Below are 26,514 nucleotides of genomic sequence, written 5' to 3' on the forward strand. Positions count from 1 at the left end.
GAAAACCTAGGACTAACTACTCCCCATGCAGTCACTAGGACTGGCCTTGACTCTAATAAGGAGCGGGGAGAGAGTAGAGAAGAAGCTGAAAGGGATCATTTTCATAGGAATCGTGTGTGACTCTAGGTGCAATCATTACTTCACTGGGGCCCATATGAGAGAGTGCAGCACAGAATTGGGAAGAGAGGCATTCTCCCCTCTTTTGTAGGAGCCTAGCACCATTCTACCACCTTGAGGATTGGCAGCTGAAGGAGACCAGGGAATTTCACCCCAAAATATGGTACCCTGGTATGTTTATTATTGTTATTATTTTGAGACGGAGTTTCACTCTTGTTGACCAGGCTGGAGTGCAATGGTGCGATCTCGGCTCACTGCAACCTCTGTCTCCCGGGTTCAAGCGATTCTCCTACCTTAGCCTCCTGAGTAGCTGGGATTAGATTACAAGCATGCACCACCACAGCTGGCTAATTTTTTGTATTTTTAGTAGAGACAGGTTTCTCCATGTTGGTCAGGCTGGTCTCGAACTCTTGACCTCAGGTGATCTGCCTGCCTCAGCCTCCCAAAGTGCTGGGATTACAGGCATGAGCCACTGCGCCTGGCCAATTATTTTAAATTAAACACCCTTGGGGACCAGCAGACACTGGAAGAAGCTTTACTCTGATACTCCCTTATCTGCCTAATGTCCAGACTCGCCAAAGAAAAAAACAATTACTTCTGGTCCCTTCCCTGAGTTTTCATCAATTTATTAATAACTCAAATCACAGGCAGGTAGACTGAAGTCTGTCAACACACCTGGACAGACGTTTGTCAAAAACCATGCTCTGCGGGCCCAACAAACTTTGTCCCAGGCCACTGTATGTTCTCCAAGCCCATTGAATTCCCCTAAAAATCATTTACTACACCCCAAGTTGACACATTTCCCCCATCTCCCCTCCTCTATGAAAAAGGGTATATAAGCATCTGTACCCGTTGGGTTATAAGGTAATCATTCTCCTACTATTCCCTTGTGTTATGCACATTGAAATAAATTTTGTATGTCTTTTCTCCTGTTAATCTGCCTCTTGTCAGTTGATTTTTCAGCAAAACTTCAGAGGGCAAAGAGGAAGCAATCCCTTTGACCTGTTTGGCATTGTTGGTGGGATAACCAAAACTGCTCTGCTCCTCTGGAAGCTGCAGTCAAAGGAACACAGGACCTGATAGGCGAACAGAATGATAAGAAATTCTTACCAGTCAGACTCCCAGTCTCTCTCTCTGCAGAATCTGGTCAAGCAGACAAGAAAAATCAGTTTGTCTCTTTTTCCTTTCCAAATTTAAGATTGATGAGAGAAAAGCATTTGTATGACTAGTCTTAAGATGTAATGACTCTGGTATGTTTTTGCTATGAAAATTCATATTGTCCAACCCTTTTCCTCACAGAAGTAGTCTTTATTTTTTCCTTTGTCTCTCTTTCTGTGAAGAGTCCCTCTTATTTTATGTCCTTGAGAGCTTGACTTTTGACCAAGTAGGAGCCCTATCTCTTGGTCTCTGCCATCCAGTGGGCATGATTTTTGGGCCACATCCAGTGGCCAGCCTAAAAGGACTAGGAACCCTGAGGTACCTAAGATATTAAGCAGCACACTCTGTTCCAAATGTGCCAAGCTCTCAGCAAAGTTTTTCTTAAATAAGAAATCCCATCCATAAGGGGCTTTTGTTGTCCTAACTCTTGTTGCCTGGATAGTCCTGGAAAGTCCAATCCCAGGAGGAGCTACTCAGTGTCACAGATTAACAGATCTATGACTGGCGCCCCTCCCTCCTCAATACTGGAGGCACCATATGAACAAACATCTCCTCAACCATCTATCACAAGTGTCCTTTGCTATATTAGACTATTTCTGAAAGTGAATTTTGAGGGGATCATGAGAACTACATCATCTTCCCATTTTTATACTGCCACTTATACTGTCCATGATAGTCTAAACCTGGAAAGCTACCTCTGAGACTCCATGAAAATGGCTCATTAACTTAAGTCACTTAAGGAATAAATAAATTAGCTATACTTAAAAGAAAACTTTTTAGAGAGTGCTTGTCTTAAACAGCTATCTTATTCATACCTATTTTTAAAAATATTAAAAGAATATAGCTTAGAAATTCTCTTAGTAAGATTTTTTTTTTTGAGACGGAGTCGCGCTCTGTCGCCCAGGCTGGAGTGCAGTGGCGCAATCTCGGCTCACTGCAAGCTCCGCCTCCCGGGTTCACGCCATTCTCCTGCCTCAGCCTGGGACTACAGGCACCCGCCACCACGCCCGGCTAATTTTTTGTATTTTTTAGTAGAGACGGGGTTTCACCATGGTCTCGATCTCCCGACCTCGTGATCCGCCCGCCTCGGCCTCCCAAAGTGCTGGGATTACAAGCGTGAGCCACCGCACCCGGCCCTTAGTAAGATTTTTAAAGCAGAAATAATATTCAAAGGAAACTTAAAATCCTGTACACTTAAATTGCCTGCTTTGGATCCATCTAGGATCTGCAAAAAGGCACTCTGGCCTGTGGTCTAATGGCCAGGATTCCACTCTTTCATTGCCTCAGCTCAGGTTTGATTTCTAGTCAGGGAACCAGCCCCTTGGAGATGTAAATCCTTTAACTCAGGGGTTAAAGGAAACATTTATAAAAATTAGTTTGAGGGTCAGGCACGGTGGCTTATGCCTGTAATCCCAGCACTTTGAGAGGCTGAGGCAGGAGGATCACTTGAGCCCAGGAGTTTGAGACTAGCCTGAGACAGATCCCTTCTCTACAAAAATTTAATTTACAAAATTAACCAGGTGTGGTGGCAAGCATCTGTAGTCTCAAATACTCAGGAGACTGAGATAGGAGGATGACTTGAGCCCAGAGATCAAGGCTGCTATGAGCCATGATTACATCACTTCACTTCAGCCTGGGTAACAGAGCAAAACCCTGTCTCAAAAAAAAAAAAAAAAAAAGAACAAGAAGTTTGAATTACTTGTTTTGAATTTATATTTGTGTGACCCTTGACTTTTTGGGGTACCCATTTGTCATTGATCTTTTTCCCTTCCATGGATAGTTATGTTCCTGTTCATCACTAAGTCTCCATTTTCTTCCAGATGTCTTTGTGGGGTGGCTCTGGATTTTGTGAAGACTGCTTCTTTGTACCTCTTTGGAGATGTCTTGTGCTCCCTTGGTTAAATCATAAAAGGCTTTTTTGGTTCTGAATCACTTGGTAGTTACCTTTGGTTTAAAAGAAAAAAAAACTGAAGTTCAGATAAATAAAGTTTTAAAAAAATAAAGTTTACTTCTCCTTCCTTCCTCTACCTCTGATACAAATGAAGGGATCTAGATGAGACTTTGAGTGACCCTGAAGCCTCTTGAGAACCACAACAAAAAGGTACCACTGATTCCGTTTTGGGGTTCTCTGTTTTCCTCATGGAGCCTCAAAAGTCATGAATGGGTTCGTCACAGGTCTAAAATCTCTACTCTTTTTTGCATTAAACTCCCTCATCTATTTGACTTTTGTATACATACATGTATACGTGTGTGTTGTATGTTGTGTCTACATGTATGTATTTGTCTATACATGTGTTTCCATATTATCTACATGATACCAAATTGACTTAAAAATAAATGAGTACTCATAAATTATATAACTAGCCCAAAACTTTTCAAGTTCCCTTGACTTTAATAAATCTTTGGTAAATAAAGCTAGTTTTAAAATTGCTAGTAAAATAAAAATGTCTTCAAAATTTAATTTAGACATTTTTGCCTAGGTCTACTGGTCACACAGGTTTATGTTATCTCTGTTAGATGTTTTAAGGTCATAAAACTGTTGTTTCTATGATATTCTTGACATTTTCTTGATTGTATATAAACTAAAACTGTAAGTGCTGGCTGCTGGGCTCCCAAAAGCCTTACACACATCCTACTGTGGCTTGTTGAGCCAAGTCCCATATGGCCCCATCCTCCCTGGTCCAGCTCTGCCTCTTGGTCATGCTGAGAGGGGTCAGATCCTCCCAACATTGTCTTCACAAGTCCGTCCTCTGCCCTGGGCCCTATATTGGGTGTGCAAATCCGGGATTCAGACAGGCCCTACCCTTCATAGTCATCCTGGGTGCCACATGGGTACTCAGAACCCAGGACAACTAGAGCAGGTACAATGGGGAGGGACCTGTGTCCAGTATCTCAAAGGCCTGAGTTAAGATAAAACTAGCTGATGCTGGTTTTGCTTTTTCAAAAAAAAATACATAATAATCTAAATAAATAGCTTTATTTTCCATGAATAATTCAAATATAACTGTTAAAAAATATTTTTCAATAATTTAAAATCTTAAGGACATGTTATGTTAAGTAGTAGAGAATCATGAAATGTTTGAGTCATTTCTAAGTAAGTTAAAATACTAAAACATTAATTATTAAGCATAAAGTTTAGATAACTTTGACATCATGTTCTTATATGGCATAGAAAAGCTAAATATATCTGTATCTGTTAATGAGCAAAAAACTGATGAAATATCTTTCTAAAAATTATAAAATGGTTTTCATTTACAAACACTGATATAAAACAGTTCAAAATTACTTACTTCCTAGGTTTTCAGTAGAAATTAGGGTTACTAAGAGTTACTATTATAATTAGTATATAATTAAAACTACTATATATGATAAACTATGTATGGAGTATGTAAGGGAAATAAAATGTTATAAGGTACGACGATGTGCTTTTGTTGAGGAAAAGCAATTTTATATAGTTCAGAGATTATGTAAAGGTTGTTTCAAAATGAGAAAAATGATATAAATAGAACTAAATGGGTATAGAAAGTTGAGGAAAAAAGAGAATTTCAAAATAATTAAAGTGAATGAAATTAAATAAATTTACTATTTGTTTTTAAACTAAGCCTTAAAATCAAAAATAGTCTACAAAACTAGAATTTTATTTTCTCCTTTGAACAAGATTTTCATATAGTATCAATAAGAAATAGTAAACGACTTTGGTTCACATTTTGAGTAAACTGCAAAGAAAAAAAAAGGGAGAAACAGCTTTTGTGTGCCTCATGCTATCTTAATAGGTCTTTTGAGTATTTGAAAAACTAAGTCTCATCTCTGTCAAACTGTCAAAGAGTAAATAAAGGTTTTGGCTTTTGGAAATCCTTTATTACACCGGCTAAATGAATGACTTTATTTCACAGTAATTTTTGATCAAATATTTTAAATGTTTGACATACTTGACAAGCTTCCCAAAATCAACCTTCAAATTCTAAAGTAAGTCTTTTTGACTTCAAACTAACTTTGGGATTTTCCCAAAGACCCCTGAAGTATCCAAAAGAGAAATAATAAACAGGTTTAGTTGATATATTAAATTATATGGGAAGCACTGTCAAATAAGAAATAATGTTTAACCTTTTTTCTGAGTTATATTTATATGGCTATCTTATTAGTATGTGTTCCAAAACTGTATGAGACTTCTTAAAATATGATATATCTTGGTATATGTTGTCAGTCATAATTATCACTGCTATGTTGAATTGTTGTAGGCCACAAAAAAAAGACCAATTATCTTTGTCAATTGTTTATTTAATCATGGCCATTTTAAGTCCCATTGTCCACAGTTAATTGTTTTATTCTGATGCTTTTTTTTTCTTGAAAGCTCTTCTCAAATCCTGAAGCGTGGGTCTTCAAAGAAGTTCACGGAAATAACACTGACAAATAAAGGTTTCTGACAACTCTGAAACTGTATAAGTGAATCAATGAACTGTGTAAAAATTCTAGAACTCTAATAAAAAAAAAAAACTGGACTCATAAAATTGCTAAACTACCATCAAGCAGAACAATAATTAATTACATGGGACTGAACTGATAAAAGACTGAAATGATTATTTATGACTTTTTGTTTAGGCTAATTCTTTTTATGTTTTGTTCTCCAGAGTTAAAAAAAAAAAAAAAACTTTTTAAAGGCTACAATTCCCCTGTGTTATGCACCCTGAAATAAATTTTATATGTCCTTTCTCCTGTTAATCTGCCTTTTCTCAATTGATTTTTCACCTGAACTTCCAGAGGGCAAAGGAGAAATTTGGCCTTCACCGCTACACCGCTTTGAAGCCACTAGGACATGGCTACCTTGGCATGTTCATTTTCAGTTTCCCAGTGAGTACCACTGGCAGCAGTCACCATCCACCAGCAACAAGCTGAAGCCAGACAAAACTGGAATACATGGCAGATACGCTGATTTGGGAGCACAAGTGAGTCATAATTCAGAGACTTCAAAATTTGGAAATGTGAGGACGAGCAGAAGAGAAAAGAGGTTTTATAGGAAAATCCCCACTCTAGCACAAGCAAGTGAGGTCAATTACAGTAACTCTGGATTGCTTCTGCTAATGGGACTTCCTTTGAACTTGCAAGAGGAGTAGGAGGCCAGGGAATCAGATTACATAAGGATAAGCATCTGGCCTACATGGCCCAGTGCTCTGGGAACTGAAAACAATGAGTCCCACAGAGGCTGAAGTATAATTCTGAGAATAGAATGTGGTTTGGAAACTGAAAAAAATCTGTTAAAACCCTGGCAACTAGGTAATCTTATTGTTCCTGAACAGCAGGAGTTTGTGAATCCAAACCTGAAAATGCCACATTCACTATGACTCAACTCTTCCCCCGTTTCTACTTTCTGTGTATCTTTCAGCTTTGCACCTAATAGAACTGTTTAACCCTAGGTACTAACTGCTTAAATCTCAGATTATAGTCAACTCCTCAAAGAGGACCACTTCATGATCATCCCCCAGAGGCAGAGCTCTCACGGCAGAGCACCTCACAGGGTTCTTCCCAACCTATAACTGAGTGTCACTAAGTCAGTTGCCCACCCCGATAAAGTTAGCTGTAACAAGGGTGCCAAAGTGTCTTGAGAGCATTACAGAGACTTAACAAAAGGAACCCCTAAAAAGAAGGCAAAGGGAATGTAATAGTTATTAAGGCTGTTCACAAATATTCCCATTGTCCTCTGGGCACAGGGCAGGATCACATACCCAACATCCACTTTGACCACATAACTTGCTTTGACAAAAGCAATGTGAGTAGAATTGACATATGTCATGTCCAAGTGAACAGTTTAGGAGTTCTCACATGATTTATCATCTTCCATTTCCCCAGTTGCAATGACAGTGGAAGCACATGTTGAGATAAGTCTATATTAGCCTGGGTCTCTGAGTGCCTGTCCCAAGCAGAAACCCCAGCTCACATTGGACCTGTAGCTTGAGCAGGAAATAAATTTTATTAAGCCTCTGAGATTTGGGGGTTGTCTTCTTATCACAGCATAATCTTGCTTATGCTGACTAATACAGGGGATGGTAGGTAAACTTGCCCCAGTGAGTATTAAAAGCTATCCCCAAGGGGACAGGTGGGAGACACTATGGAGGTAGAAATGAAAAAAAAGGCCAAGAGGTCCTACAATACTTGGAGGTGAATGACAAAGAAATAATGTTTATTACTGTTCATCTAACTCTAGATTTACTTCTTGAAAATATGGGATATATTTACAGTCAGAAAATACATTTGACCTTTGCCCTTCAAAAAAAAAGCTTTACAAAAGATAACACACTATAAAGAGTTTGTTATTACTATTATTTTAAGGGATTTTGAGTAAGTTGATTCTTTTAACTCACATTCAACATAAATCTGACACCTACCAAACTGTATTTTGCAGCAAATAAGATTATAGACAGTTTCATTATATAATGACTGTAGCATGATCTAACAGTTTATATCCCCTTCAGAGAGTATACAACATACAGATGTAAATTCTTTGAAGCACAGTTCTGCATAAACAGACTTTCTGCATTGCATTGCCAAACTTGGATCTTGAAAGTGATAAAGTGCAGATGCCTACAGTTGCAATCATAAAAATGTAATTGCTGAGAAATTATTTCTGATCCATTGGACGAATTTATTACAGAGGGATGCAACTGTGTAAGTTATCACACAAGAAACTGAAAGTGAATGACTGAAATATATCCCAGGCTGAATATCCCTGCAAAATGACCTAGTAATTTGCCTGTGCCCAAGAGAAAAAAAAATACGTTAAAGATAAATCAGGTTTGGTAGGGAAGACTTTGGTAACCATAAAGGAGCAGAATAAAGATTTATGAAGAAATGAATTCAGAAGTTAGAGTGACATAATAGTATCTATGACCAATTACTCCAAAAATTAAAACGTAATTTTGACTTTGAGTTATATACAGAGGTGGTAAGTAATTTCTGTGGAACCCTGGAAGCAAAGGAATATAACATGAAGATAAACCATGAGGAAAGTGAAGAAATTTTTAATGGGACTACTGAATTAATAACTTTAGCTGGTGGCAATGTGAACTTAAAGACATGAACTTCTTTTGGAATGTTTTCCAGTGTAATCAGAGACTATATAATGTACTTAAACCATGTAAATATTTCAAATTAAACACTCTTTGTAACAGTAGCCAAAATATGGAAACAACCATCTACAGATGAATGAATAAAGAAAATGTGGTGTTTATGCAATGGAATACTATTCAGTCATAAAAAAAAGTAAATCCTGCCATTTTCTAACATGGATGAACCTGGAGGACATTATGCTAAATGGAATAAGCCAGACACCAAAAGGCAAATACTGTATGATCTCACTTATATGTGAAATCTAAAAAAGTTAAATTCAAAGAAGCCGAGGGTAAAAGGGTGGTTTCCAGGTGCTAGCGAATTGGGGAAATGGGGAAGATTGTTGATCAAAGGATACAAAATTTCAGTTTTAAGATGAATAAGTTTTGGGACTCTACTGTGTAGCATGGTGACTATAGTTAACATATTGTATTATTTACTTGAAATTTGATAAGAAAGTAGATTTTAAGTGTCTCAGCCACACACACACACACACACACACACACACACACACACAGTGGTAACTATGGGTAGAGATGGATGTGTTAATTCATTTGACTGTGGTAATCATTACACATTGTATACATACATCAAATCATCACATCATACACCTTGAATGTACAGAATTTTTATTTGTCTCATTACTTGTCCATTAAATATATTAAAATAAAAAAAAAAACCACTCCTTCTCCTCCTCCCCTGGGGTAGATGGCGGCGGCTAGATTCCGAGCCCCAACCTCGCTGCCGGGACCAAGATGGACAATTAGAAGCAGCTGCAGTCTGCGCACTCAGAGAGGAAGGAAAGGAGCAAGTGAATTCAGCACCTTCAACTGAAGTATCCAGGTTCTTGCATTGGGGCTGACTAGGCAAACAATTTGACCCACGAAGAACAAAGAAAAGCATGGTGGGGCGATGGTCCACCTGGGAGCAGCACGGAGCCAAATGAACCCCCACCCTCAGCCAAGTAAAGCAGTAAGTGATTGTGAGACCCCACCTGGAAAACCACGCTTTTCCTACGGATCTTTGTAATCCGTGGATCAGCAGATCCTCTCGTGAGCCCACACCACCAGGGCGTTGGGTCTGATACACAGAACTGTGTAGAATGTTGGCAGAGCAACCATTCAGGCACACACAGAGACCCAGGAGTTTTCCATACTCCAGCCCCAGGATCCCTGGCAAGCCGGGAGATCTGTCCGTATATATCCCTAGGAAGGGGGCTAAAACCAGGGAGCCAAGCAGCGTCATTCTGCAGGCCCGCTCCCACAGCACCCCACAAGTTAAGACCCACTGATTGGAATTCCAACCAGCCAATGGCAACAGGCTGAGATGAGACCTGAGATGAGACCAAGTTCCGTGGGGGAGGGGCAGCCACCATCTCCATGGTTCAGTGGACTCAGCCATTCCAGCCTGATGGCTTTGGAGAATACAAATGGTCCAGACAAAGAAGGGTCCCCAACAATGGCACAGCTGCCTTGCCAGATTGTAGCCAGACTGATTCTTTAAGTAGGACCCCGATCCATTCCCCCTCACAAGGTGGGACCTCCCTGTGGGGGTTTCAGCCACCCCAGCAAGGGCTCTACAGACAAAGCCCTGATCTCTCTCTGGGATGGAGCTCTCAGGAGGAGGGGTAGCCACCATCTCTGTGGTTCAGTGGACTCAGCCATTCCAGCCTGCCAGCTTTGGAGAATACAAACGGTCCAGATGAAGAAGGGTCCCCCACCCCCACCCCAACACAGCATATCTGCTCCACCAGAAAGCATCCAGACTGTTTCTGATCCCATTCCTCCTGACCAAGTGAGACCTCCCAACAGGAGTCTCCAGACACCTTCTACAGGCATATTAGGAACAGCAACATGTCAGTACCCCCACTGGGACAGAGCTTCCAGAAGAAGGAGCAGGCTGCTCTCTTTGTTGTTTCACAGCCTTCACTGATGATACTTCCAGGTATGAGGAAAACCGAGGCAACTAGGGTCTGGAGTGGACCCCCAGCAAACCACAGCAGCCCAACAGAAGAGTTACCTGGCTGTTAAAAGAAAAACAAACAGAAAACAACACAACACCAACAAAAAAGACCCCATAAAAACCCCATTAAAAGTGAGCTTGAAGACTATCTTGTTGAAATAGGGCAGGAAGACAAGATTAGAGAAAAAAGAATGAAAAGGAAAAAACAAACCCTCTGAGAACTACAGGAATACATAAGAAGACCAAACCTATGACTGATTGGAGTACCTGAAAGAGACAGGGAGGATGGAACCAAGTTGGAAAACACACTTCAGGATATCATCCAGGAGAACTTCCCCAACCTAGCAAAACAGGCCAACATATAAATTCAGGGAATGCAGAGAACCCCAGTAAGATACTCCATGAGAAGATCAACCCCAAGACAAATAATCATCAGATTCTTCAAGGTTAAAATGAAAGAAAAAATGTTAAGTGTAGCCAGAAAGAAAGGCCAGGTCACCTACAAAGGGAAGCCCATCAGACTAACAGCAGACCACTCAGTGGAAACCCTATAAGGCAGAAGAGATTGGGGGCCAATATTTAACATTCTTAAAGAAAAAAAATTCCAACCCAGAATTTCATATCTGGCCAAACTAAGCTTCATAAATGAAGAAGAAATGCCTTTTCAGACAGGCAAATGCTGAGGGAATTTGTCACCATCCAGTCTGCCTTGCAAGAGCTCCTAAAGGAAGCACTAAATATGGAAAAGAAAAATCATTATCAGCCACTAAAAAAACACACTGAAGTACACAGACCAGTGACACTATGAAGCAACTACATAAACAAGTCTGCAAAATAATCAGCCAGCATCATGATGATAGGATCAAATTCACACAACAATATTAACCTTAAATGTAAATGGGCTAAATGTTCCAATTAAAAGACACAGAATGACAAGTTGGATAAAGAGCCAAGACTCATCAGAGCGCTGTCTTCAAGTGACCCATCTCATATGCAAAGACACACATCGGCTCAAAATAAAGGGATGGGGGAAAATTTACCAAGCAAATGGAAAACAGAAAAAAAGCAGAGGTTGCACTCCTAGTTTCTGACAAAATAGACTTTAAAACAACAAAGATCAAAAAAGACAAAGAAGGGCATTACATAATGATAAAGGGTTCAAATTGACAAGAAAAGCTAACTATCCTATATACATACACACAATACAGGAGCACCCAGATGCACAAAGCAAGTTCTTAGAAACCTACAAAGAGACTTAGATTGGGAAATTTAAATACCCCACTGACAATATTAGACAGATCATCAAGACAGAAAATTAACAAAGATATTCAGGACCTGAACTCAGCTCTGGATCAAGTAGACCTAATAGATATCTATGGAACTCTCCACCCAAAAACAACAGAATATATATTCTTCTCATTCACCACATGGTACATACTCTAAAATTGATCACATAATCAGAAGTAAAACACTCCTCTGCAAATGCAAAGGAACTGAAATAATACAAACAGTCTCTCAGACCACAGCACAATCAAATTAGAACTCAAGATTAAGAAATTCACTCAAAACCACACAACTACATGGAAATTAGGCAACCTGCTCCTGAATGACTCTTGGGTAAATAATGAAATTAAGGCAGAAACCAAGAAGTTCTTTGAAACTAATGAGAACAAAGAGACCACTTACCAGAATCTCTGGGACACAGCTAAAGCAGCATTAGGAGGTAAATTTATAGCACTAAATGTCCACATCAAAAAGCTTGAAAGATCTCAAGTTAACAACCTAATATCTCAACTAAAAGAACTAGAGAACCAAGAGAAAACCCCAAAGCTAGCACAAGGCAAGAAAAAAGCAAAATCAGATGTTAACTGAAGGAGATAAACAAAAAAAAACTTCAAAAAAATCAATGAATCCAGGAGCTGTTTTTTGAAAAAGGTAATAAAATAGACAGACTACTAGCTAGACTAATAAAGAAGAAAAGAGAGAAGAATCAAATAAACACAATCAGAAATGATAAGGGGGATATCACCACTGACCCCACAGAAATACAAACAACCATCAGAGAATACTATAAACACGTCTACGCACATAAACTAGAAAATCTAGAAGAAATGGATAAACTCCTGAACACATACACCCTCCCAAGACTGAACCAGGAAAAAACTGAATGCCTGAATAGACCAATAATGAGTTCCGAAATTGAGGCAGCAATAAATAGCCTACCAACCAAAAAAAGGCCCACGACCAGAAGGATTTATAGCTGAATTCTACCAGAGGTACAAAAACGGACTGGTATCATTTCTACTAAAACTATTCAAAAAATTGAAAAGAAGGGACTCCTATCTAACTCATTCTATGAGGCCAGCATCATCCTGATAAAATCTGGCAGAGATACAACCAAAAAAATAAAACTTCCAGCCAAAATCCTTGATGAACATCAAAACAAAAATCTTCAATAGTATACTGGCAAACTGAATCGAAAAGCACATCAAAAAAATTATCCACCATGATCAAGTTGTCTTCATCCCTGGGATGCAAAGGTTGGTTCAATATATGCAAATCAACAAATGTGATTCATCACATAAACAGAACTAAAGACAAAAACCGCATGATTATCTCAACAGACGTAGAAAAGGCCTTTGATAAAATTCAACATCCCTTCATGTTAAAAACTCTCAATAAACTAGGTATTGAAGGAATATACCTCAAAAAAATAAAAACCATCTATGACAAACCAACAGCCAATATCATACTAAATGCGCAAAAGCTGGAAGCATTCCCCTTGAAAACACACAAGACAAGGATGCCTTCTCTCGCCACTCCTATTCAACATAGTATCAAAAGTTCTGGCCAGGACAATAAGGCCAAGAGAAAGAAATAAAGAGTATTCAAGCAGGAAAAGAGGAAGTCAAATTATCTTTGTTTGCAGGTGACATGATCCTATATCTAGAAAAAGCCCATTGTGTCAGCCCAAAAGCTCCTTAAGCTGATAAGCAACTTCAGCAAAGCCTCAGGATATAAAATCATTGTGCAAAAATTGCTAGCATTCCTATACACGAACAACAGGCAATCAGAGAACCAAATCATTAATGAACTCCCAATTATGATTGCTACAAAAATAATAAAAGATCTAAGAACACAGCTAACAAGGGAAGTGAAAGCCTTCTTCAAGGAGAACTACAAACCACTGCTCAAAGAAATCAGAGAGGACACAAACAAATGGAAAAACATTCCATCCTCATGGATAGGAAGAATCAATGTTGTTAGAATGGCCATACTGCCCAAAGGAATTTACAAATTCAATGCTACTCCTATTAAACTACCACTGACACTCTTCACAGAATTAGAAAAAAACTATTTTAAAATGTATTTGGAACCAAAAAACAGCCCAAATAGCCAAGACAATCCTAAGCAAAAAGAACAAAGCTGGAGGCTTCACATTACCCAACTTCAAACTATACTACAGGGCTACAGTAACCAAAACAGCATGGTACTGGTATAAAAACAGACACGTAGGCCAATGGAACAGAATAGGGAACTCAGAAATAAGACCACAAACCTACAACCATCTGATCTTCGACAAACCTGACAAAAACAAGCAATGGGGAAAAGATTTCCTATTTAATAAATAGTGCTGAGAGAACTGGCTAGCCACATGCAAAAAATTGAAACTGGACCCCTACCTTACACCATATACAAAAAGTAACCCGAGGAATGATCAGGCAGCAACATTTGCTGTTCACCAATATTTGCTGTTCTGCAGACTCCACTGCTGATACCCAGGCAAACAAGGTCTGGAGTGGACCTCCAGCAAACTCGAACAGGCCTGCAGCTGAGGGTCCTGAATGTTAGAAGGAAAACTAACAAACAGAAAGGACATCCACACCAAAACCCCATCTGTACGTCGCCATCATCAAAGATCGAAGGTAGATAAAACCACAAAGATGGGGAAAAAACAGAGCAGAAAAACTGAAAATTCTAAAAATCAGAGCCCCTCTCCTCCTCCAAAGGAACGCAGCTCCTCACCAGCAATGGAACAAAGTTGGACAGAGAATGACTTTGACAAGTTGAGACAAGAAGACTTCAGATGATCAAACTTCTCCGAGCTAAAGGAAGAAGTTTGAACCCATGGGAAAGAAGTTAAAAACCTTGAAAAAATATTAAACAAAGGGCCAACTAGAATACCTAATGCAGAGAAGTCCTTAAAGGACCTGATGGAGCTGAAAACCCTGACACGAGAATGACGTGACGAATGCACAAGCTTCAGTAGCCAATTCGATCAACTGGAAGAAAGGGTATCAGTGATGGAGGATCAAATGAATGAAATGAAGCGAGAAGAGAAGTTTAGAGAAAAAAAATAAAAAGAAATGAACAAAGCCTCCAAGAAATATGGGACTATGTGAAAAGACCACATCTATGTCTCATTGGTGTACCTGAAAGTGACAGGGAGAATGGGACCAAGTTGGAAAACACTCTTCAGGATATTATACAGGAGAACATCCCCAATCTAGCAAGGCAGGCCAACATTCAACTTCAGGAAATACAGAGAATACCACAAAGATACTCCTCGAGAAGAGCAACTCCAAGACACATAATTGTCAGATTCACCAAAGTTGAAATGAAGGAAAAAATGTTAAGGGCAGCCAGAGAGAAAGGTCGCGTTACCCACAAAGGGAAGCCCATCAGACTAACAGCTGATCTCTCAGCAGAAACTCTACAAGCCAGAAGAGAGTGGGGGCCAATATTCAACATTCTTAAAGAAAAGAATTTTCAACCCAGAATCTCATATCCAGCCAAACTAAGCTTCATAAGTGAAGGAGAAATGAAATATTTTACAGACAAGCAAATGCTGAGAGATTCTGTGACCACCAGGCCTGCCCTAAAAGAGCTCCTGAAAGAAGCACTAAGCATGGAAAGGAACAACCGGTACCAGCCACTGCAAAAACATGCCAAATTGTAAAGACCATCGAGGCTAGGAAGAAACTGCATCAACTAATGAGCAAAATAACCAGCTAACATCATAATGACAGGATCAAATTCAAACATAACAATATTAACCTTAAATGTAAATGGGCTAAATGCCCCAATTAAAAGACACAGACTGGAAAATTGGACAAAGATTCAAGACCCATCAGTGTGCTGTATTCAGGAAACCTATCTCACGTGCAGAGACACACATAGGCTCAAAATAAAGGGATGGAGGAAGATCTACCAAGCAAACGGAAAACAAAAAAAGGCAGGGGTTGCAATCCCAGTCTCTGATAAAACAGACTTTAAACCAACAAAGATCAAAAGAGACAAAGAAGGCGATTACATAATGGTAAAGGGATCAATTCAACAAGAAGAGCTTTCTAAATATATATGCACCCAATACAGGAGCACCCAGATTCATAAAGCAAGTCCTTAGAGACCTACAAAGATACTTAGAATCCCACACAATAATAATGGGAGACTTTAACACCCCACTGTCAACATTAGACAGATCAGGGAGACAGAAAGTTAACAAGGATATCCAGGAATTGAACTCAGCTCTGCACCAAGTGGACCTAATAGACATCTACAGAACTCTCCAACCCAAATCAACAGAATATACATTCTTCTCAGCACCAAACTACACTTATTCCAACATTGACCGCATAGTTGGAAGTAAAGCACTACTCAGCAAATGTAAAAGAACAGAAATTATAACAAACTGTCTCTCAGACCACAGCGCAATCAAACTAGAACTCAGGATTAAGAAACTCATTCAAAACTGCTCAACTGCATGGAAACTGAACAACCTGCTCCTGAATGACTACTGGGTACATAACAAAATGAAGGCAGAAATAAAGATGTTCTTTGAAACCAATAAGAACAAAGACACAAAATACCAGAATCTCTGGGACACATTTAAAGCAGTGTATAGAGGGAAATTTATAGCACTAAATGCCCACAAGAGAAAGCAGGAAAGATCTAAAATTGACACCCTAACATCACAATTAAAAGAACAAGAGAAGCAAGAGCAAACACATTCAAAAGCAAGCAGAAGGCAAGAAATAACTAAGATCAGAGCAGAACTGAAGGAAATAGAGACACAAAAAACCCTGAAAAAATCAATGAATCCAGGAGCTGGTTTTTTGAAAAGATCAACAAAATTGATAAGACTGCTATGAAGACTAATAAAGAAGAAAAGAGAGAAGAATCAAATAGATGCAATAAAAAATGATAAAGGGGATATCAACACCGATCCCACAGAGATACAAACTACCATCAGAGAATACTATAAACACCTCTATGCAAATAAACTAGAAAATCTGGAAGAAATGGATAAATTCCTGGACACATATACCCTCCCAAAAGTAAACCAGGAAGAAGTTGAATCCTTGAATAGACCAATAACAGGCTCTGAAACTGAGGCAATAATTAAGAGCCTACCAAACAAAAAAAGTCCAGGACCAGACGGATTCACACCTGAATTCTACCAGAGGTACGAAGAGGAGCTGGTACTATTCCTTCTGAAACTATTCCAATCAATAGAAAAAGAGGGAATCCTCCCTAACTCATTTTATGAGGCCAGCATCATCCTGATACCAAAGCCTGGCAGAGACACAACAAAAAAAGAGAATTTTAGAACAATAACCCTGATGAACATCAATGCGAAAATCCTCAATAAAATACTGGTGAACCGACTCCAGCAGCACATCAAAAAGCTTATCCACCATGATCAAGTGGGCTTCATCCCTGGGATCCAAGGCTGGTTCAACATACGCAAATCAATAAACGTAATTCAGCATATAAACAGAACCAACGACACAAACCACATGATTATCTCAATAGATGCAGAAAAGGCCTTTGACAAAATTCTACAGCCCTTCATGCTAAAAACTCTCAATAAATTAAGTATTGATGGGACGTATCTCAAAATAATAAGAGCTATTTATGACAAACCCACAGCCAATATCATACTGAATGGGAAAAAACTGGAAGCATTCCCTTTGAAAACTGGCACAAGACAGGGATGCCCTCTCTCACCACTCCTATTCAACATAGTGCTGGAAGTTCTGGCCAGGGCAATCAGGCAGGAGAAGGAAATAAAGGGTATTCAATTAGGAAAAGAGGAAGTCAAATTGTCCCTATTTGCAGATGACATGATTGTATATCTAGAAAACCCCATCATCTCAGCCCAAAATCTCCTTAAGCTGATAGGCAACTTCAGCAAAGTCTCAGGATACAAAATCAATGTGCAAAAATCACAAGCATTCTTATACACCAATAACAGACAGAGAGCCAAATCATGAGTGAACTCCCATTGACAATTGCTTCAAAGAGAATAAAATACCTAGGAATCCAACTTACAAGGGATGTGAAGGACCTCTTCAAGGAGAACTACAAACCACTACTCAATGAAATAAAAGAGGACCCAAACAAATGGAAGAACATTCCATGCTCATGGATAGGAAGAATCAATATCATGAAAATGGCCATACTGCCCAAGGTAATTTATAGATTCAATGCCATCCCCATCAAGCTACCAATAACTTTCTTCACAGAATTGGAAAAAACTAAAGTTCATATACAACCAAAAAAGAGCCTGCATTGCCAAGTCAATCCTAAGCCAAAAGAACAAAGCTGGAGGCATCACGCTACCTGACTTCAAACTATACTACAAGGCTACAGTAACCAAAACAGTAAGGTACTTTTACCAAAACAGAGATATAGACCAATGGAACAGAACAGAGCCCTCAGAAATAATGCCACATATCTACAACTATCTGATCTTTGACAAACCTGACAAAAACAAGCAATGGGGAAAGGATTCCCTATTTAATAAATGGTGCTGGGAAAACTGGCTAGCCATATGTAGAAAGCTGAAACTGGATCCCTTCCTTACACCTTATACAAAAATTAATTCAAGCCATCTTAAAGACTTAAATGTTAGACCTAAAACCATAAAAACCCTAGAAGAAAACCTAGGCAATACCATTCAGGACATAGGTATGGGCAAGGACTTCATGTCTAAAACACCAAAAGCAATGACAACAAAAGCCAAAATTGACAAATGGGATCTAATTAAACTAAAGAGCTTCTGCACAGCAAAAGAAACCACCATCAGAGTGAACAGGCAACCTACAGAATGGAAGAAAAATTTTGCAATCTACTCATCTGACAAAGGGCTAATATCCAGAATCTACAAAGAACTCCAACAAATTTACAAGAAAAAAACAAACAACCCCATCAACAAGTGGGCGAAGAATATGAACAGACACTTCTCAAAAGAAGACATTTATGCAGCCAAAAGACACATGAAAAAATGCTCATCATCACTGGCCATCAGAGAAATGCAAATCAAAACCACAATGAGATACCATCTCACACCAGTTAGAATGGCCATCATTAAAAAGTCAGGGAACAACAGGTGCTGGAGAGGATGTGGAGAAATAGGAACAATTTTACACTGTTGGTGGGACTGTAAACTAGTTCAACCATTGTGGAAGTCAGTGTGGCGATTCCTCAAGGATCTAGAACTAGAAATACCATTTGACCCAGCCATCCCATTACTGGGTATATACCCAAAGGATTATAAATCATGCTGCTATAAAGACACATGCACACGTATGTTTATTGCGGCACTATTCACAATAGCAAAGACTTGGAACCAAGCCAAATGTCCAACAATGACAGACTGGATTAAGAAAATGTGGCACATATACACCATGGAATACCATGCAGCCATAAAAAATGATGAGTTCATGTCCTTTTTAGGCACATGGATGAAGCTGGAAACCATCATTCTCAGCAGACTGTCCCAAGGACAAAAAACCAAACACCGCATGTTCTCACTCATAGGTGGGAATTGAACAATGAGAACACTTGGACACAGGAATGGGAACATCACACACCCAGGCCTGTTGTGGGGTCACGGGGATTGGGGAGGGATAGCATTAGTAGGTATACCTAATGTAAATGACGAGTTAATGGGTGCAGCACACCAACGTGGCACATGTATACATATGTAACAAACCTGCACATTGTGCACATGTACCCTAAAACTTAAAGTAAATAAAAAATAATAATAAAAATAAAAAGTAACCCAAGATGGATTAAATATTTAAATGTAAAACCCAAAACTATAAAAACCCTAGAAGAAAATTGAGGCACTATCATTCAGGACATAGGCACAGGCAAAGATTTCATGATGAAAATGCCAAAAGCAATTGCAACAAAAGCAAAAATAGATAAATGGGATCTAATTAAACTAAAGAGTTTCCTCACAGCAAAAGAAACTATCATCAGAGTGAACAGGCAACCTACAGAATGGGAGAAAATTTTTGCAATCTGTTCATCTGGCAAAGGTCTAATATCCAGAGTCTACAAGAAACTTAAACAAATTTACAAGAAAAAAAAAAAAACATTAAAAAGTGGGCAAAAGACATGAACAGACACTTCTCAAAAAAAGACATACATGCGGCCAATAAACATGAAAAAAATTTCAACATCAGCTGGGTGCAGTGGCTCATGCCTGCAATTCTAGCACTTTGGGAGGCTGAGGCGGGCGGATCACCTGAGGTCAGGAGTTCAAGACCAGCCTGGCCAACATGGTGAAACCCCGTGTCTACTAAGAATACAAAAATTAACCAGGTATGGTGGCATGTGCCTGTAAATCCAGCTACCAGGAAGCTGATGCAGGAGAATCACTGAAACCCAGCAGATGGAGGTTGCAGTGAGCTGAGATCATGCCACTGCACTCCAGCCTGGGTGACAGAGCAAGACTCTGTCTCAAAAAAAAAAGGTTCAACATCACTGATCATTGGAGAAATGCAAATCAAAATGACAATGAGATACCATCTCATTGTCAGAATGCTTATTAAAAAGTCAAAAAACAACAGATGCTGACAAGGTTGCAGAGAAAATGGAATGCTTTTACATTGTTGGTGGGTATGTAAATTAGTTAAAACATTGTGGAAGACAGCACGGCGATTTCTCAAAGACCTAGATGCAGAAATACCATTTGACTCAGCAATCCCATTACTGGGCATATACCCAAAGGAATATGTATCATTCCATTATAAAGATACATGCACATGCATGTTCACTGCAACACTATACACAATAGCAAAGACATGGAATCAACATAAATGCCCATTAGTGATAGACTGGATAAAGAAAATGCAGTACATATACACCATGGAATACTAGGCAGTCATAAAAAGGAACAAGTTCACGTCCTTTGCAGGGACATGGATGGAGTTGGAAGTCATTATCCTCAGCAAACTAATGCAGGAACAGAAAACCAAACACCACATGTTCTCACTTATAAGTGGGAGCTGAAGGATGAGAACACGTGGACTCATGGGGGGAACACACTGGGGTCTGTCAGCAGGGGTGGGAGGAGGGACAGCATCAGGAAGAATAGCTAATGGATGCTGGGCTTAATACCTAGGTGATGGGATGATCTGTGCAGCCAACCACCATGGCACATGTTTACCTATGTAACAAATCTGCACATCCTGCACATATACTCCTGAACTTAAAAGTTGATGAAAAATAAATATTGAGGTCTACTTAGTCTTTTCAAATAAACAGGTTATTCTTTTTTTTTTCTTTTATTATACCTTAAGTTCTGGGATACATGTGCAGAACATGCAGGTTTGTTACATAGGTATACACATGCCATGGTGGTTTGCTGCACCCATCAACCCATCATCTACATCAGGTATTTCTCCTAATGCTATCCCTCCCCTAGCCCCCACCTCCCAACAGGCCCCAGTATGTGATGTTCCCCTCCCTGTGTCCATGTGTTCTCATTGTTCAACTTCCACTTATGAGTGAGAATAGTGGCGTTTGGTTTTCTCTTCTTGTGTTAGTTTGCTGAAAATGATGGTTTCCAGCTTCATCCACGTCCCTGCAAAGGACATGAACTCATCCTTTTTTATGGCTGCATAGTATTCAATGGTGTATATGTGCCACATTTTCTTTATCCAGTCTATCATTGATGGGCATCTGGGTTGGTTCCAAGTCTTTGCTATTGTGAACAGTGCTCCAATAAACATACATGTGCATGTGTCTTTATAGTAGAATGATTTATAATCCTTTGGGTATATACCCAGTAATGAGATGGCTAAATCAAATGGTATTTCTGGTTCTAGATCCTTGAGGAATTGCCACACTGTCTTCCACAATGGTTGAACTAATTTACACTCCCACCAACAGTGTAAAAGCATTCCTATTTCTCCATGTCCTCTCCAGCATCTGTTGTTTCCTGACTTTTTAATGATCACCATTCTAACTGGCATGAGATGGTATCTCATTGTGGTTTTGATTTGCATTTTTCTAATGACTAGTGATGATGAGCTTTTTTTCATATGTTTGTTGGCCACATAAATGTCTTCTTTTGAGAAGTGTCTGTTCCTATCCTTCATCCACCTTTTGATGGAGTGGTTTGTTTCTTCTTGTAAATTTTAAACAGCTATTCTTATCTAAAAAAATAAAAATAAACACTTTTTGAAAAACAAAAAAGAATGTAATAAGAACTTAACATGATGTTATCCTAGAAAAAAAAACCTTTAATATAATTTAATGAGATATTTTATTTGTGTCAGTGGGTAATACATGATCAAAGTGACAGATATAAGAAGGCTGAACATCAAATCCAAAAAGATCAGTTATTTTAAAATATAACTCTTTGACTTTGAAATGTACTGGTTTTTGATAAGGAGAATCCCATTATAAAAAAAAAACAAGAGTGTATATAAATAATTTTGTTAAATAGAATTCTGCTTTATAAGATAGTTATTGCATAAGTTGATATTATATAAATTATTAATATTTTAATTTAATATCACTTGAGTATTGCTAAGACCACAAAATCATTTTTGTACCTGAGACACTGATGTTGTATACCAAAGTACTTTTAAGAAATCAGTGAATATTTTGAAAACATTGACATCAATCTTAAGGAAGACAAAATTAGCAATTATATTTACATGTAACAGAACTGTCTGGTATGTAAAAGGTAATGAGTTCATTTCTGTGACTCATCTACTTGTGAATCATGAAAAGTTTGAATCCAAAAACATCAAAAGCCCTCTAAAACTAGTATAATCACACTTTTTAAAAGAGATACATTTCTTTCCAATCAAACAAGATTACTCAGGTCATTTTCATCTTTCTAATTTTATAGGTGAACTCAATAAATGCTTATAGATGGTTATAATCTATTTAGAACATGCATAAAATGCGCACGCACACACACACACACACACTGTGACTAGCATTACACTTTAATGTGAATTTACTTAGAATACTTTCTATTAACTTCTTTAGCAATGTACTTGACTACAGCAAAATATCTATTAGTTTCAGTTAGAATATAAAAAGTAGTTTCCCCATGATACTCTCTCTGTTTATAAGCAATATATCAGCAACCTTTGTGATTAGCAAGTTTTAAGTGACCAACTGTAATGTTCCATTGTTATAGAGCAAATAAGGGTTATAAACTAGCATTAATGTATTTGTTTTCACCAGCCATCTCTAAAATGAAGGTCATTTCCCTATTCCTACTCCTTATAATTGGATAGGAAAAAACCTTAAATGACTTGTGAGAACTCATTTAAAACTGTCCCCAAAAAACTTGGTGATATGTATGAAAAAGTATAAAAATACTCATATCTTGGCCATTAACTCTTACATTTGTAACTAATTCTAGTGAAATAATACAGATTGGTGACAAAAATATATATACAAAGATGTTCAGCACAGCAATATTTATAATAGGAAAAAAATAGAAACACCCTAAACGTCCAAAAACGCGAAGCTACTTTAAAAAAACTGTAGTGCAGCCATATCATATATAAGTAAATAGCAGTTTTATTAAATCATGCTTACAAATAAATAGGGAAATTATTAAATATAATTTAAAATGGAAAAGTGGGATTAAATCCTGCATATATAGTACTAGCTCCACTTGTTAACATATATATATATTCTTCATATATATATAATATATATACATGTAAAGATCTATATAAAGAAGATATATTCTTTAATATTACAAAGTACAAAGATAATAAAAATCTCCCATAACTTTATTGTACTGGAAGTAAATGCACCAAAACATTAACCTTTATCTCTTGGTAAAATTATGAGTGTTTTTATTCTTTTTTTTAACTTTTTTTGACATTCCAATTTTTTTGTGAACTTAATTAGAAAAACAAATCAGGGTTTTTCCTTCTTTTTTTTTTTTTAAACAGGGTCTCACTATGTTGCCCAGGCTGGTCTTTAACTCCTGGACTCAAGCGATCCTCCTACCTTGGCTTCCCAAAGTGCTGGGATTATACGCATGAGCCACTGCGCCCAGCCTTTTTTCCTTTTAACATGAAACTGTTTAGTGAGTGGCGAAGATGGACTTTAATGAAGTCTCCACAGTCATCTAGTATAAATTTCACACCAGATATTAGTGCCGTTGAGACTGCCAAAGTTAACTATTAAGGTATCATCAGACACGCACATGTTTTGAATTGTCTTTCGAGTAGCAGATATCAACTTGTACAATATGTACAAATCAATAAAAATATGTAAACTTGTAAAAATATATACAAAGTCTATTCTCAGAGCTACTCCCCTCCCCATATCCATGTCACAAAAAAGAAAAGCAAAACATATTTAAATTATCTGAGGAAAGATCAGCATAGTTTTTCACCCAAGTAATCCTTGGGTTCTTTGAGTCCCTGGCAAAAGGGACTTGAATCTCGTATTAGGAGGCAAAATGTAAGGTAGGCCTAAAGGGGAGTTCCCTCACAAATTGTGGGTTAAGGACAAAAATTTAAATCTATACCACTGTGTAAGTTTCTTCAAGCCCTGCTCTAAGAAAATCCAATACATGAAATCTCAACTGACATAATAAGAAAAGTCAGAGAATCATTATGCATATCATCAAAGGATTATTCACCTTATGAAGGACTTCATCACAGAATTCCTTTAAATAGCTGCTTTTCTCATACATTTTAGTATTTTAAAGGTAATTTCCCATTTGGCAAATGAGATGCCATGTGCCTGAGGCAAGTTGGTGAAATTCTCTAGGCCTCAGTTTCCTCATCTATATAATAAAGATGGTTTTAACCATGTTACCTGCCTCATTCAGTTTTCATGATTATCAAAGAAGATAATTTATATAAAGGTACTCTGAAAATTATATATATATATATATATATATATATTATTACTGCTATTCTTGCTAAAAGAGAATGTGGGGGAAACTTTCAGAATACATACTTTTTCACATCTTAACAACATACATACCTACTTTTCACATCTTAACACTCTTTAAAGGACAATTTTAGATGACATATTCATATATAAAAATCAAAACTTTTATTTCTTCATTATTCATTTTTCCCACATATTTTTCATTATTCTACAGTTACAATATATATCATAATTTCCATGGTATTAATACCTGGATTATGAGAGGCTCCAGTAGCTTCTCTACGGTGAATGTTTGGACCTGCAGATCCTGAGGATCGATATTCAATGTGATTGGGGTATCAGCTGACATGCTGCCTGTGCACAAACACAAAAAGATGCTTATTAATAAAGAAAACTGTTTTCTAAAGAAGAACACTCATGAAAATCATGGAATAGGTAAAACTTATATTCAGCACCTCTTCCTGACATCAACCATAGCCCTCAGAGGACCAGGCTACAAAATCTACCTTCAGAGAAAGAAGATATTCCTCAACTGTTCCCTGAAGTCATGCTGTCTGGGCTTAGGTCCTATAACAAATTAATCTACACAAGTATGTTCATTATTAAATTAACAACTCATCCAGGGTGGGTTTGTATTTGATCAGTAGTCTTAAGTGATCAGAAAGGTAGGACACATCTTAACAGCATTCAAGTCCTTTGGCTTCTGTGAAATCACAGCACTGAGGCAGCCTACGCCCATATTTTGCTTCTTCTTGTTAATGATGCCTTAGACAAGGAACAAGTAAACCTTTGAAAGACATGGAAACAAGTAAAGATATGTCTTTACTTGATTTAGAGATTGTTTATTTGAGGGTTTTGATTGGAGAAGGTTAAAGGCAATTTACCTTCTTGGACAGGAAAAGAAACTAATATAAATTGCACAGTTGTTGTAAAAAGACAGAAGCCCCTGAAAAGGCATTGATATTTGGTCAAGACAAAATAAGAAGAAAAAAAAAGAATTGCAAGCCATTCTCTAAGGCATTAAAATTATCCTTAAAAATCAATTCAGTGAGATTTTTGCCTAACAATATACATTTATACCAAATGACCATATGTGGCATGTCATAGTCGGATTAACATTCAAAAATTCTAGCCATGTTTTCAAATAGCTATAATATATTATTTATTCATCTATTAAAAACTACAGTAAGTGTTAAGAATTTTAGATGAAACCCACTGGCATCGTTGATTGCAAAGAGAGAGCACACATCCTGAAATGTAGCACATTTCTAGATAGTTCTCTTTCTCTTATTGAAAATAACCCAAATGGCCTGCCCAAGGCCCCATTTGCCCCTTCAAACCTGCCAAGTGTGTCCTTGTTCCTAGTCTGTGCTTAACTCTATCACAAGCCACTTACAGGGTGGCTACAATTCCTTTACTTTTTGAAAGATTTTGCCTTGAAAAAATAATTATTCAAATTCTATTAAGTGAAAAGATATTACTTGAGTTTCTTCTCAAGTCAAAGTTTCAAATTACTGTTATTGGCATATGACACATCAACATATAAAGTCAAAGCCCTACAGTTTAGCCCTTTTTTACCTTGTTTTTCTCTCCTTTGCATTGATTTTATTTTCCTTCTAAATGTAGAAACATGGTCTCTTTTCTCAGCGATTCAGCTGCAATGTAAGAGACACGCTTCAAGAAAGGCTCCAAACACTATTGCCAAATGGTTTCTCTCAAATGCATTTCTAGAACTGAAATGTTTTAGTTTGGTTTGGTTTTGATTTTGGTTTTTCAATCATTTCACCTACCACTTTGATTCCTTCTAACACAGGGAAATCTAAATTGACAGCCTATACCTGTGGTGACCTTTCTGCATAGCCCAGAGCCAATCTGTGCAATAGGATATGTCCTTCAGTGTATAGCCTTAGGGTTCTATCAAATAAGTGCTCACAGAAGGATTTACTCGTTACCCCTCTACGACAGGTACTATCCTACATAAAAATCAAGTCA

The 26,514-nt window shown here is 37.9% G+C and overlaps 1 protein-coding gene across 5 annotated transcripts in view; it reads right to left on the reverse strand.

The window, feature by feature from the left end:
- The window catches only part of CTNNA3 (catenin alpha 3), a 1,903,490-nt gene that overhangs the window by 1,766,315 nt on the left and 110,661 nt on the right, over positions 1-26,514 (reverse strand). For 3 of the 5 annotated variants that reach the window (XM_055274451.2, XM_063637177.1, XM_063637176.1), the window contains one exon: positions 24,773-24,876. In XM_055274451.2, the coding sequence (XP_055130426.1) occupies positions 24,773-24,871 (99 nt within the window). In that variant the 5' untranslated portion in view covers positions 24,872-24,876. Of the gene's footprint in view, positions 1-24,772; positions 24,877-26,100; positions 26,178-26,514 lie in introns of those variants that run through there. The other 2 variants (XM_063637175.1, XM_055274452.2) reach the window with 2 other exon arrangements.

This window comes from Symphalangus syndactylus, chromosome 4, assembly GCF_028878055.3.
Source record: "Symphalangus syndactylus isolate Jambi chromosome 4, NHGRI_mSymSyn1-v2.1_pri, whole genome shotgun sequence".
NCBI lineage: Eukaryota > Metazoa > Chordata > Mammalia > Primates > Hylobatidae > Symphalangus > Symphalangus syndactylus.